General features: G+C 38.2%; 1 protein-coding gene across 1 annotated transcript in view; it reads right to left on the minus strand.

Moving 5' to 3' along the window:
* Positions 1–13,441, minus strand: part of tlcd3a (TLC domain containing 3A) — a 45,251-nt gene that overhangs the window by 13,184 nt on the left and 18,626 nt on the right. Inside the window, exon 2 of the mRNA XM_079816123.1 lies at positions 563–649. Coding sequence (XP_079672249.1) covers positions 563–649 — 87 coding nt within the window. The remainder of the gene's footprint in view (positions 1–562; positions 650–13,441) is intronic.

The raw sequence follows: 13,441 nt of genomic DNA on the forward strand, positions 1-13,441 counted from the left end.
TACCATTGAAAAGTGTCTTATGCTCACCAAAGCTGAATTTATACAGTACAATACAGTAAAAACAGAAATATTGTGAATTAATATTATATTTTAAGATAACCACTTTATATTTTAATATAATTAAAATTTTCAGCACCATTACTCAGTCTTCAGTGTCACGTGATCTTTCAGAAATCTTTTTAATATGCTGATTTGGTGCTCAAGACAACTGTTGTTCAATATGTTTGTGGAAACTGATACATTTTTCAGGATTCTGTTCAAAAGAACAGCATTTATTTGAAAATAATAATTTAAACGTTAACGTAGAATGAAATTGTAATTGGTTACTGGAATAAGTAATACAGTTTGACAGGCGCCTTATTTCTATTATAAGCACTGTATCTAGATGCCTTCATAGCAGCACAAATGTAAACTGTATTGACCAATCAGCATCTAGTGCTGCTTTATCTGTTTTATCATTACCTTTACACAAAGATGCAGGACGATATATAATATCGTTTGCTGCAGAAAAGTTCATTATTGGTACACTGTGAAAGGTGTGGAACAGGATTGGTTCACTTACCGGTCCATAATCACATTGCCTTTGCAGGAGGACACCACGATGATTCCAGCTGCAGTGGCCATAACAGCGTGAATGGACGACACCAGCCTAAGAGAAAGAGAAGACAAATTAATGCAGGTTACCTCACATTAAGATATTTCCACCCTAGAATACCCTATAAACATAAATAATACTTTAGTTTTTATGCAACAAAAAAAATCTATATTATTTATATGGATCCTTTGAAGCATGTTACAGTGACTTGGACAATAATTTGACAGTTTGTAATTTGACTAACTAAATGGCACATCAAGGAGAGCTAGTGGATGTCAAGAATTTCAGTGAATAACTGAAATTTACTTAAGTGTAGCCAGAATATTCTGACTTTAGTCTTTATTTATTAAGTCATGACTTGGCGCCCGTGCCTGAGTTAAGTGACAGTGCCCTGAGAAGCTTCCGTGTTAATTAGGTTAAATGTCAGAGTGAGCCAGGCCCGAAAGTCATCAACCACCATCAAACCTTAATGGAGATAAACACTATATTACCAAATGTATTGGGACACCCCTCCAAATCATTGAATTCAGGTGTTCCAATCACTTCCATGGCCACAGGTGTATAAAATCAACCAACTAGGCATGCAGACTGTTTCTACAAACATTTGTGAAAGAATGGGTCGCTCTCAGGATCTCAGTGAATTCAAGCGTGGTACTGTGATAGGTTGCCACCTGTGCAATAAGTCCATTTGTGAAATTTCATCACTGCTATATTCAACGGTCAACTGTTAGTGGTATTAAAACAAAAAGTGGAAGCAATTGGGAATAGCAACTCAGCCACAAAGTGGTAGGCCAAGTAAAATCACTTGAAAAGAGTGGGGTCAGCGCATGCTGAGGCGCACAGTACAGAGAAGTCGCCAACTAGTAGTCAATAGCTACAGACGGAGCAGCTGCATCCAAGCCTTACATCACCAAGTGTCAGATGCAGTGTTGTAAAGCACGCAGCCGTGATGAATCACGCTTCTCTGTCTGGCAATTTAAAGGACGAGTCTGGGTTTGGCGGTTGCCAGGAGAACGGTACTTGCCTGACTGCATTGTGCCACGTGTAAAGTTTGGTGGAGGGGGGATTATGGTGTGGGGGTTTTTTTTCAGGGGCTGGTCTTGGCCCCTTAGTTCCAGTGAAAGGAACTCTTAATGCTTAAGCATACCAAGACATTTTGTACAATTTCATGCTCCAAACTTTGTGGGAACAGTTTGGGGATGGCCCCACAAAGCAAGGCGCATAAAGACGTGGATGAGCGAGTTTGGTGTGGAGGAACTTGACTGGCCCGCAGTCCTGACCTCAACCCGATAGAACACCTTTGGGATGAATTAGAGCGGAGACTGCGAACCAGGCCTTCTCGTCCAACATCAGTGCCTGACCTCACAAATGCACTTCTAGAAGAATGGTCAAAAATGTACTGTTATAGTTGCAAAGGGTGGGCCAACTCCATTTTAAACTCTATGCATTAAGAATGGAATGTCATTAAAGTTCATGTGCATGTAAAGGCAGGCATCCCAAAACTTTTGGCAATATAGTGTATATTCATTAGGGAAAAACTGCTTTAAAGACCAACCTTATTTACTAGTCTCATAGAGTATTATTATAGAAAAAATTAAAAGACAATTTGAGTAAAAAGAATCCTTTTGACTACTGATGCTTATATCCATCACCTTTCAAGCTGAATTCATTAATAATAGTCATCGGTCATGTGATATCTCTGTCTATGCTGACTGACAGTCTGTCCGTATTTTCTCTTGGACCTATACTCTAAAAATGCTCATTCAATTGTGAATGACCTGAGAATCAAAATTGCAAAAGATTTTTCGGTAACACTTGAATAAGGTTTATTAACATTAGTTAACATGAACAAACAATAAACATTACTTCTACAGCATTTATTTAACTTAGTTAATGTTAATTTCTACATTTACTAATGCATTTCTAAGATTAAAATTTGTTTCTGTTAACATTGGTTAATACCCTGTGAACTAAAATGAAGATTAACATTTTTATTAACTAAATATCTAACTTGTTGTTAGTTCCTGTTAGGTAATGCATTAACTAAAAGGTAATGTTAACAAATGAGAAGTGTAACCCTCTCATTTCGAAAAAAAATTATAGCTTGTTTTGTTCCAAGCAAAAAGTTTGAGGCTGAAGAGACATTACATTTGCAGATTACAAATGGAAATGGAAAAAAATTACACATTCAAATTATATAGTCTGACAAGGTCTTAATGACTTACACAATTTTACATCTCATATACTGTAAATGTTACATTTACATAATTTGACTGGAAAATAAGACAAAGATTACATAATAATTTGAACTGTAAGCAGAGGTTGTGTTAGACTTTCTGATTGTCCATCATTTTCAAGTGTGGGTTCCTGCATGTTGTAAGTAATAGGTTTTCCGTAATGTCTTTACAATTGGTTGCGAAAGCTGCCTGTTAGGATGTGTGGTAGGGTTAGGGTTCATTTCTGCTGTAGCATTCACCTTTCAGAACCCCCCTACCTTTCATCACTGCTGAAAAATTTCAGTCAGTGATGGAAAATATTTGGTTAATGTGACCTCTACCTGTAAGCCCCTTGCACAATAATGTAATGTAATGTCTTTGAATTATCTTCATTTTAGGGATTTTCTCAGTAAGTATTTATATAATAATATATTTTTTTAATAAATGTAATTAATATAATATATAATATAATATAAAACCTTAATGTTGAAAAAATAATAATTGGCAAGTTATTTGTCAACTACCCAAAGATAATGATCAAGAAAAGTTTTTTGCAGCATATTGCAGTCTTTATAAAGCACAATATATTAGAGTCACATTAGGGCTATGAAGCAGAATGAAATGAAGTGTAAGTTCATTGTAGAGCTCAGTCTAAGCCTCTGACTGCCTGCTGAGCTGCACGGCTGAGCATTGTACATGGGATGACGCTTGCTCGTCATGACAACGGCAGTCACGTGACCTGGGCCTGACAGCTTACGCCTGAGTTGGCCACTGGATAAGCGCTACCCTCCACAAACACACACGCATGGAGCTCTGCTCCCCACATCACTCCATCTTTGGAGCCTTGCTGCCTGAACACTGTCACAAGACCCATTTTACACAATCCACTCTTTGTATCCCCCTCTCTCTCAGTTTTTCTCTAACAAGTTTGGAAAGAAAGAAAAAAAGGGGGGAGAAGAAAACGCTTTTAGTGTAGCTTTGGGGATGGCTTGCATTACATACTCCAAATATCAAACATAGATAAAAAGTAGCAAACAAGAGTGTTCAATCCAAATACAATTACAAACTGTTTTAATTAAAGTTTTAGTAATTTTGTGTTATTTGCATTTTTTTGTATTTTTATAAATATTTTTATTAGATTTTATTTCTTATTTTTGTAGTTATTTTAGCAGTCGGTATCCAGTGATAGGAAGGAGATCTATAATACCTAAATAGATCTCTTATAAACCTATCTGTTTGCATTATCATTGACTTCAAAAGGCACTTGTTTCATCCCAACTGTGATTTGAAATCTGCTTATTTTGCTTATTGGCAGTCAGTTCAAAGTTTTTTGATCATGAGACTAATTACATTGGAGCAACAGTAAAATAATGTAACCACAAATGACACCAATTAACAATTAACTTATCCCAAACCGTTTAGTGACAAATACAGGAGAAAATATAAACCCCACTGATATAGATACATATGGAAAATAAGGGCCATGCAAACCAGTCAAACCTTGACCCACACCTAGTTTATTACGACGAGGTACCTTCATACAACAGCCACTGTTAAGCCACTGACTGATTAAGCAGCAATGCAGTGGCCTTTGAGCATTGCGATTCCTCTTACTTATTTTGAGAGACAGTGGTCAGTCTCCTATACTGTCTTTATTTTCAATAGTACTACAACAACAGTATGCCTGTCTGTCTGTGGTTCAGCTGTGTTTGATTAGAGACAGAACAAAGGCCTCCTTCCAGATGCAGGGCACCCCTGTTGTTAAGCATCTAAAAGTCATGTTTGCACTGTTAATCCAATTAAGTCTAGAGTTTCAGTTAGCACACACATTTTCTAGTTTCCAGACTTTTAAGCGGAGCAGTGAACACCCTTCAATATGTTCTGCCCAGACTTCCGTTTTTAACTAAAAAAAAATATTTAAAAGAAATTATATTCTTCCATTCAAACTTGTCACTATCCAATTTTTTACCAAAATAATTCACGATAACAATATATCACAATATCTATAGAAAACAAATAATGCTATCAGTCAAACTAAAAGATGGCGCCCACAGATGAATCATCCATTCATTCATTCTCCAAACCGCTGGTCCAATGTGGCTACAGCATAAAATCATACAGGTATAAATTAATTTCTTAATTGATTATTAAATTGTTCAATTAAGGTTTAAACACTGAAGAATGCCTGCAAAGCCGAAACGTAAGTGTTACGTATGTGCGGATCATAGATGTACTTTTAATGGTGAAATGTAAATTAATTTAATCTAACCCTGCGGTACATGAACAGCGTTGATCCTGGATGTTGTCATCTGCAATCGTGCCGACCGTACCATGAGGCTTCTCCCGTTTGCATTGTGATCTGTAAACCATTACTTCCAAATTAATCTCCCACCATATTTATTTTAAAATCTTTTATATATCCCTCCATGGCATATAAAAGTCCCACTCGAATGTTCCTCGACGAGAGGTGGTCCTTCTGTGTCACAGACTTTATTGTGATTTATCTTCTAATTTGTTTTTGTTTACATGTTTGATATTTCTGTGAGTTTAGATTTGTTTAAGGTCTGCATTATCAGTCTTATCATAGTCTATGGAGCAATGAGGGTAGTGAAAGGGAGAGCTGTTTTAAGATACAAAGTTTACAGTTTATTACCACCCCGAGAAGGCATAAGGTCTGTATATGTTTATTTACTCTTAGTTGTATGAGTGTTTTTGTATAATTTGCGGTGTGTGTTAATGATAATGCAACGTAGAGTGTGAAAGTTATAGACGTGAATGAGACGTTAATGTGCACTTCTTATGCTTTGTTTGTTCAGCTCTTATGGTAATTTTTTTAGAGTGAAAAAGAACACAAACTTCATAAACCATCGGTTAAGTTTGGCCATCAATCGGAGGGGGTACGCTACATTCGGTGTCCAAAAACAACTTGAGATAAGGTTTTCACACTGACAGCTGTCATTGTAAGCAAGTTAGCAACAGTAACAAAGGGGGGCAGGGCTTACCGATTGGTCAATTGCCAGGTTTTTTTTTTGGTTATTAACAATTATCTGAGAAAAATACTGTGATACTATCTCTGTTTTATATACAAGTAAATGGTCCTTTCAAGCTAGATGGTGCACATTAAAACCAGAAAGACACCACCTACGCTCCATCTTATGACAAGCTGCCTTCATATATTGCAGCTCGTTAGTATACCAGGGAGCTGAGCAGACAAACTTGAGATTTTATTGGTGCAAATGTGTCCAAGCCTGACGAAAGAACTGTGTTTAACACAATCCTCCAAAGGAGCAGATGGCGAAAAACAATTCAAAGAGGAATTTATAAAAGCAGAAAAATCGGGGAGATCAATAGATTTCCATTTGCGAAAAATTAACCATTCGAGTGAAAGGTATATTTTGTCACTTGATTAATCTGTATAAAAATTATCCAGTGCAGGTGTCTAGATTATCCAATGTTATTTTACATTTGATTACTTTTTTATTCAGTTTCTTACCTGCATACTACTCTTAGACCTACCTGAAAAAATAAAGCAGTCCATTTCATTTGTATCTTTATTCTATTGTATTTATTTGTGCAATTGTTAGTAATTTGTTTATTTGTTCTTATTGTATTACTGTTTACTTGTCTTTTTAAATTCAATTTACCATTTGAAATCAAGCTTCCTTGTGCTGGTGTGTAAGCTATTGCAACAAAATTACCCCATTGTAAAAAAATACATTGAGTTAGCAAATATTTGTGAGATAATTGTAATGGTAATTGACCAAGGTTTATATATGAGCCTGCCCTTTATCATATAATCTTTATCATATAAAGTGATCTCTTCAAGGGATCCCCTGGTGTTAAGACTTGTATGGCTTAATATAACATAAATGATGTCTCTTACTGAAATATGTAGTAGAAAACCCATGAAAGATCCACGTTATTTAAAAAATCCATTATACATTTGGACAATGGGTAGCGCCATTTTGTTTGTGTTCTAGGTTGATGACTTAGAATGGTTGCACTCAGCAATCAACTGGCGCTACCCGTAGCTATTACTCGAAAAATGTTTCAGTAATAGCATTTAAAACACACTCAAACACATGTGCACACAAACTCACGCGCACACACACACACACACACCAACAGATCAGCGCGTGCTCACACAAACACACGCTCAATCAGCTGTAATGTTATACTTGAGGTTGACTTGCCTAGTTTGTCACCTGGTTCCGATTCGGCAGGCCAGCACTCTCCCTGGCTGAATCTGAAATCGCACCCTATACCCTCAAATAGGGCATTATTTGAGGGGACAGACATTTGTAGTGGTGTCCGAAACCATAGTGGTTATTGAGTGCACTCATTCAATCTCACATTGCACCGCAATAACGAGTGTACAGCCGATGTACACACAACAGCTGTCCGAATTCACTCACTCGTTTTCATTCCCTCCTTCAAGTGAACTATATTAGTGGACTAACATAGATAGTGAATGAGGGTTTAAGGGGCGATTTCAGATTCAGCCCGTCGTGGATACTGACGAGGGCAGCCCATAACACATCTCGATTGAGACAGAGCAGTCTGTCAGATGTGTGTGTGTGTGTGTGTGTGTGTGTGAGAGAGAGAGAGAGAGAGAGAGAGAGAGAGAGAGTTTGGGTGCACATGTGTGTTTGAGTGTATTATAAATGCAATTACAAAGCACTTAATTGGTTTTGTTTAATTCTGAAACATTTTTCGAGTTGTGTTGTGGTAAAAATAGCTACGGGTAGCGGCAGTTGATTGCCGAGTGCAACTATTCTACGTCATCAACCTAGAACGCAAACAAAATGCCCATTGTCCAAATATATAATGGATTTTTTAAATAACCTGGATCTTTCATGGGTTTTCTACTACATATTTCAATAAGAGACATAATTTATGTTATATTAAGCCATATAAGTCTTAACACCATGGGATCCCTTTCAGAAGAATTTTTGGATTGCCTAGACATTCAATAGATTGACAAAAAAAAAAGTTATATTAAACATATCTACACTGAAAAACACTAGTCTTTGCCCCCATTTTTTCATGAGCTGAACTCAAAGATCTAAGAATTTTTCTATGTACAAAAAAGGCCTATTTCTCTCAAATATTGTTCACAAATATGTCTAAATCTGTATAAGTGAGCACTTCTCCTTTGCCGAGATAATCCATCCACCTCACAGGTGTGGCATATCAAGATGCTGATTAGACAGCATGATTATTGCACGGGTGTGCCTTAGGCTGGCTACAATAAAAGGCCACTCTAATGCCGCGTTCCAGCCAACCCGTAACCCGTGTTTTTCCAACCTTCTACCCGTGAAAGTGCACTGGAACGGCAGCCAAACCCGTGACTTCCCACCCGTGAACTCGTACTACATCGATGTACTCCTAGTTACGAGTTTTGACGTCACATAGCCCGCGAAGCAACAATGGCAGCCCCCACGGCGCAGTGTTTATGAAACAAATATACAAATAACGTAAAATAAAAGGTATAACAGCTTTTCTTGCCGTCTGCGCTGTTTTTCTCCTCCGTTTCCCTCAAATAAACAAGGAGTAAGCACCTTTGGCGATAGAAATGATTGTAAATGAGCAAACACCCCGTACGGTCTGACATGCTTTGTCCATACTTGGGCTGAGCGCTTGAGTGATTCTCTCTTTGCCTAGCAATCGGTAAAGCACACTATTTCAGTTGATCTCAATGAATGCACAGTTTATTTTACGCACAGTAAACACTAGTGTGAAGCACGCAACAGAGCGCTCAGTGTTTTACACACACTCAAAGAGAGAGCGAGAGAGTCTCATACCACGCAGAATTGACGCGCTACATGTAAACAATATTCTTTGATGTATTTTCCTGTAAAATAATGGCTTTCATTTGGAATTATTCAGCCTTTATGAACCAGAAGAAACTAATGCGCAAACGGCAATCTCATTAGCTGGCGCTCACCTATTACTGTCCCTGTTTTGATTTCAGCAAATCAGTTTGAGGGAACGCATGATTAATCTTCATGAACCCAGCAGCTCATCAATCCTTAGTGTGGTTTATTTTTATTAGTAGTAGAATTCATAGTATTATTATCTTATCAGCATTATGTTTAGTTTTAGTTTTTTTTTACAGCAACACTGAATGACCAACCATGTCTTAAGCTCCACCACCAGTCCTAAATTCAGTTAAAATACGACGCCATACACGATCTTAGCGCTGCATTTGATACTATCGACCACAACATTCTTTTGAATAGACTCGAAAATTATGTTGGCATTAGTGGAATTGCATTGGCATGGTTTAAATCATACTTATCTGTCCGTTATCAGTTTGTAGCAGTAAATGAAGAGATGTCGCACCGATCACAAGTTCGGTATGGAGTACCACAAGGCTCAATGCAAGGACAGTTGCTTTTCACCCAGTACATGCTACCACTGGGAGATATCATTAGGAAGCAGGGTGTTAGTTTTCATTGTTATGCTGATGATACTCAGCTCTATATTTCTTCACGCCTTAACGAAACTTACCAATTCACAAGATTAACGGAATGCATTGCTGATATAAAAAATTGGATGACTAGTAATTTCCTGCAACTTAATTCAGAAAAAAATATATTTTTTAATTATTGGACAAAAAAACTCCACAAGTAGTAACCTAGAATACTGTCTAACACTTGATAGCTGCTCTGTCGTCGTCAGTTAGGAACCTGGGTGTGCTCTTAGATACCAAGCTTTCATTTGAAAGCCAGGTTTCTAGCATCTGTAAAACTGCATTCTACCATCTTAAAAATATATCTAAATTACAGCATATGCTTTCAATGCAAAATGCTGAACAGTTAGTTCATGCATTCATGACCTCAAGGCTAGATTATTGTAATGCTCTACTGGATGGTTGCCCTGCTCGCTTAATAAACAAACTCCAGCTGGTCCAAAACGAGTTCTTACTAGAACCAGGAAGTATGACCATATTAGCCCGGTTCTGTCAACACTGCACTGACTCCCTATTAAACATTGCATTCATTTTAAAATCTTGATTATTACTTACAAAGCACTAAATGGTTTAGCTCCCCAGTACTTAACACATTATACTCCATCACGTCTATTGCGGTCTCAAAATTCTGTCTAGTTGATAATACCTAGAAAATCGAATTCAACTGCAGATCCTTTTCCTATTTAGCACCTAAACTCTAGAACAGTCTTCCTAGCATTGTTCGGGAAGCAGACACACTCTGTCAGTTTATATCTACACTTAAATCTCTTTACTATGGCATACACATAAAAATAAAAAAAATTCAATTAAATTATTGTTAGGCTGCATTAGCTAGGTCAGCCGGAACAGGGAACACTTCCCATAACACCTGATGTACTTGTTACATCATAAAAAAAATGGTATCTATGCTAATGTTAGTCTCCAGATCCGGGCTGTATCCAGATCAGATGGTGGACCTGCGCCCAGACATGAACAACGCATCCTTGAAGTGTCTGCAGAGACCGTGTCAATTAGACTCCCCCTGAAATTGCCTTATCGACACGGCATCCTCAATAAACCCGTTTCCGGCGTGATGACTACGATCTTTCGAATATTCCTATTTAATAATTGTTTAATCGACACGTCAGGGCTCCAGACTGCGACCAAATGGTCGCATTTTGCGACTAAAATTTGAGAGTGTGCGACAGAATTTTACATCCAGTCGCACATGTGCGACCAGTAAATTTGCCTGCTGTCGGTACTGGAGAAATTAAGAAAATACACTTACTATTTATAATTGATAGACGTTATATCTAGCAAATTCTATCTTTGCCAGCCGTTTCTATAAGAGATAATATTAAACCATTTGTCCGTGATGCATTTTTGCTATTCTCAATCAGAAGAGAGAGAAAGCGAGCGAGCTCTCTCACGTGGAGCTACAGCGCACACAACACCACAGTCAGCTTAATGAGTGACGATGGCCAAGAGAACTACACACAAGTTTAGTCTGCTTAAACTTTAGGGATGTGCTGTGATATTAATCTAATTTTATTTTCGATTTCGGCTTCCAAGAATTATAAAAAGATGATATGAGGTAAAACTATTCCTATAGCCGTGTTCCGTCGAGCGCAACATCCTTCCCTTGACAGCCTTGCGCTTTCTCTCCCTAAATCTAAACTTAACGTCAGAATCAGTGATTGTTGTAAACTGCAGTCTCTACTGTTGCTAAGCTGCGGGATGTGTTTGATAATAAAGAGCTATTAAATGCACAATAATCAGCGCAAGAGACGCTGTTTCCAACTTCAAGGCGGCTTATGTGTGCGTTCTGCGAAATGGACTGACTTGCACTTTATATTTTAGGCTTCGTGTGCGCGTCTAAACCATCAAATAAACAACAAATAGCCTGTGTCAAAATGACCGGATTGGAGAGTAGTTACTTTAACAGTTTATATCTTAAATGGGTGTAAATAGTTTGGAGAAATAAGAGAACATGATATTATTAGTTCTGCATTCGGTCTTAAAGGGGTAGCGTCTAATAAACCTGCTGACGATTGAGCCATTAATTCGAATCGAACAAAAGGCAAATATTTCACATCTCTTGAATGAATAACTTTAGCTTTTATAAGCATTAATCTATCAATTTATACAGTGAAAACTATGCAGTGTTATTTTACATTTCATTACTTTATTAGATTTCTTTGTAGGTTTGTTCTTTCTAAGTAATATTAAAGGGGTGGTAAACCACGATTTCACTATTCTAACTCTAGCTAGCGTCTAATGTTGCTGCTTGAGCATAAACAACATCTGCAAAGTTACAACGTTCAAAGTTTAAAGCAAAGGGAGATATTTGCTTTTAAAGAAATCAGTTTCTAAGGACTACAGCAAACGGCCAGCAGGCGACTACACACATTCCTCCAGGGTTGGAGACATCAACAGGCTCAATATTTACATAAACCCCTAGCCTGGCGTGGCCATACTCAATTCTAGTCAGAATATGAGTCTGGTACCGCTCCATTGAGCTTTGATTATGGGGCGTGTTTCAACCGAGCCAGGAAAGACCTCAATTGGATAGACCCACAACCAATCAGAGCAACGGAGCGACGCGTAACGTTAGTTGTCAAATGTCAACAGAACTCAACTGCACTGTGTTACCAAGTCCGTGTTTTTCTCCATGTCCGCGGGTTGAAGCGACCCCAATTATGTGATTATATAAACCCAGGAATGCGAATTTTAGCAGGCAACCTTGCCAAAATAACGCCAACCAAACGCCATTTTTTCCGGAGAACCCCCCGGAAAGTTATTGTTTTGGGCTATAGTTTTGAGTAGCAATTGTGCGCGACATTGCAAAAACACTTGGAAACCCTGTCTGCACGCACGCTGGATTAAGTAACGTTACAAGAAAAAGATGAGTGTAAACGATCTTTGCCAGTAATAAAATAATTGAAGGATACACAGAGTACTTACCAACACGATCATCGTTTCTGAGAGAAATAGTGAAGGTGAATGCATATACGAACAAGTTCTCCGTTTAGGATAAGAGCAAATTCAACCCAAGAGCCTTCGATGACGTGGATGATTACGTTACTGTTGATCATCTGTCCATCATCGTCTAAAGCCCGCCCTGATGATTTCATTGGTCCGAACAGTTTCTGTTCGGGCATAATTCCTCCTCTATGGAGCGAGTCCAGACCGAATTGCCCGAGCAAAAAAATTTGTGGGCGGGGCTAAATTCGGCTGGCATCCAGGCTAATAAACCCCTCCTCCGAGAATATTAAATAAGGGGGGGGGGGGGGTGAGGCCATATTGTATCGCGGCGCTGTTGTGGTATAGTTAGGCTGGAGTGTTGTTGCCGCGATGCCAAGGAAACGCTGTTATTTTCATCCGGATTGCAAGTCTGGGGTACTTGCTTTGTTATCTACAGGCATGCTAAACGTGGTTCTGTGTGTGATTTGGCTAACTTACTAGTAAAGCCAGTGTTTAGTGTTCGTTTTGGGTTAGTTCTTGCGACAAATATTTGGCTATAATCGTTCTAAAAATACAAAAGTAAAAGTGCCATTCAGTAGCGATCACTATAGACCCGCAGTCTTTACTCTTGAGGACTTAACAGGTTCTGCTCAATCATCTTCACTAAAATGTTCTGGGTCTGATTCGGGCTCAGATTGGTATGGTTTTATTGACACCATTGTTTCTAATACTGCCAAAGCACAGTCTACCGGTAAAGGTAAGGTGACGTTTCCGACAAACGTGTACTAGGCGGTTAGCGAATCACAACACACTGGGCCAGCTAACCAATCTGAGCCCATCGCGTATTTTTGAGAGACTGGCTTCATACAACCCGGAAACCATCAGACCGTTTTTACAAGGAGGGACAGAGCAGTGTAGAATAAAGGTCAAATATGTGAAAAATAATGATTTTTTTTTTTTAAACGAAGCATGAACACATGTTACAGTGCACCCCACAAACACAATCAAGCCTTCAAAAGAATGTGCTTTACCACCCCTTTAATGTTAGCAGACCTTCTGAATGCCTGCACACTGGTCCATTTACAAATAGATTTTATATTTTTGTTTAAACATTGCTGTTTCCTTTGCTATAGTGTTTTACTTTTCAGATTATAAAGCCATGTTAATTATGTTCTTAATTATGTTTTTTTTTTCATTAAAAAAAAACATACA

The sequence above is a fragment of the Gobio gobio genome (assembly GCF_949357685.1).
Source record: "Gobio gobio genome assembly, chromosome: 4".
In the NCBI taxonomy this organism is placed as follows: domain Eukaryota; kingdom Metazoa; phylum Chordata; class Actinopteri; order Cypriniformes; family Gobionidae; genus Gobio; species Gobio gobio.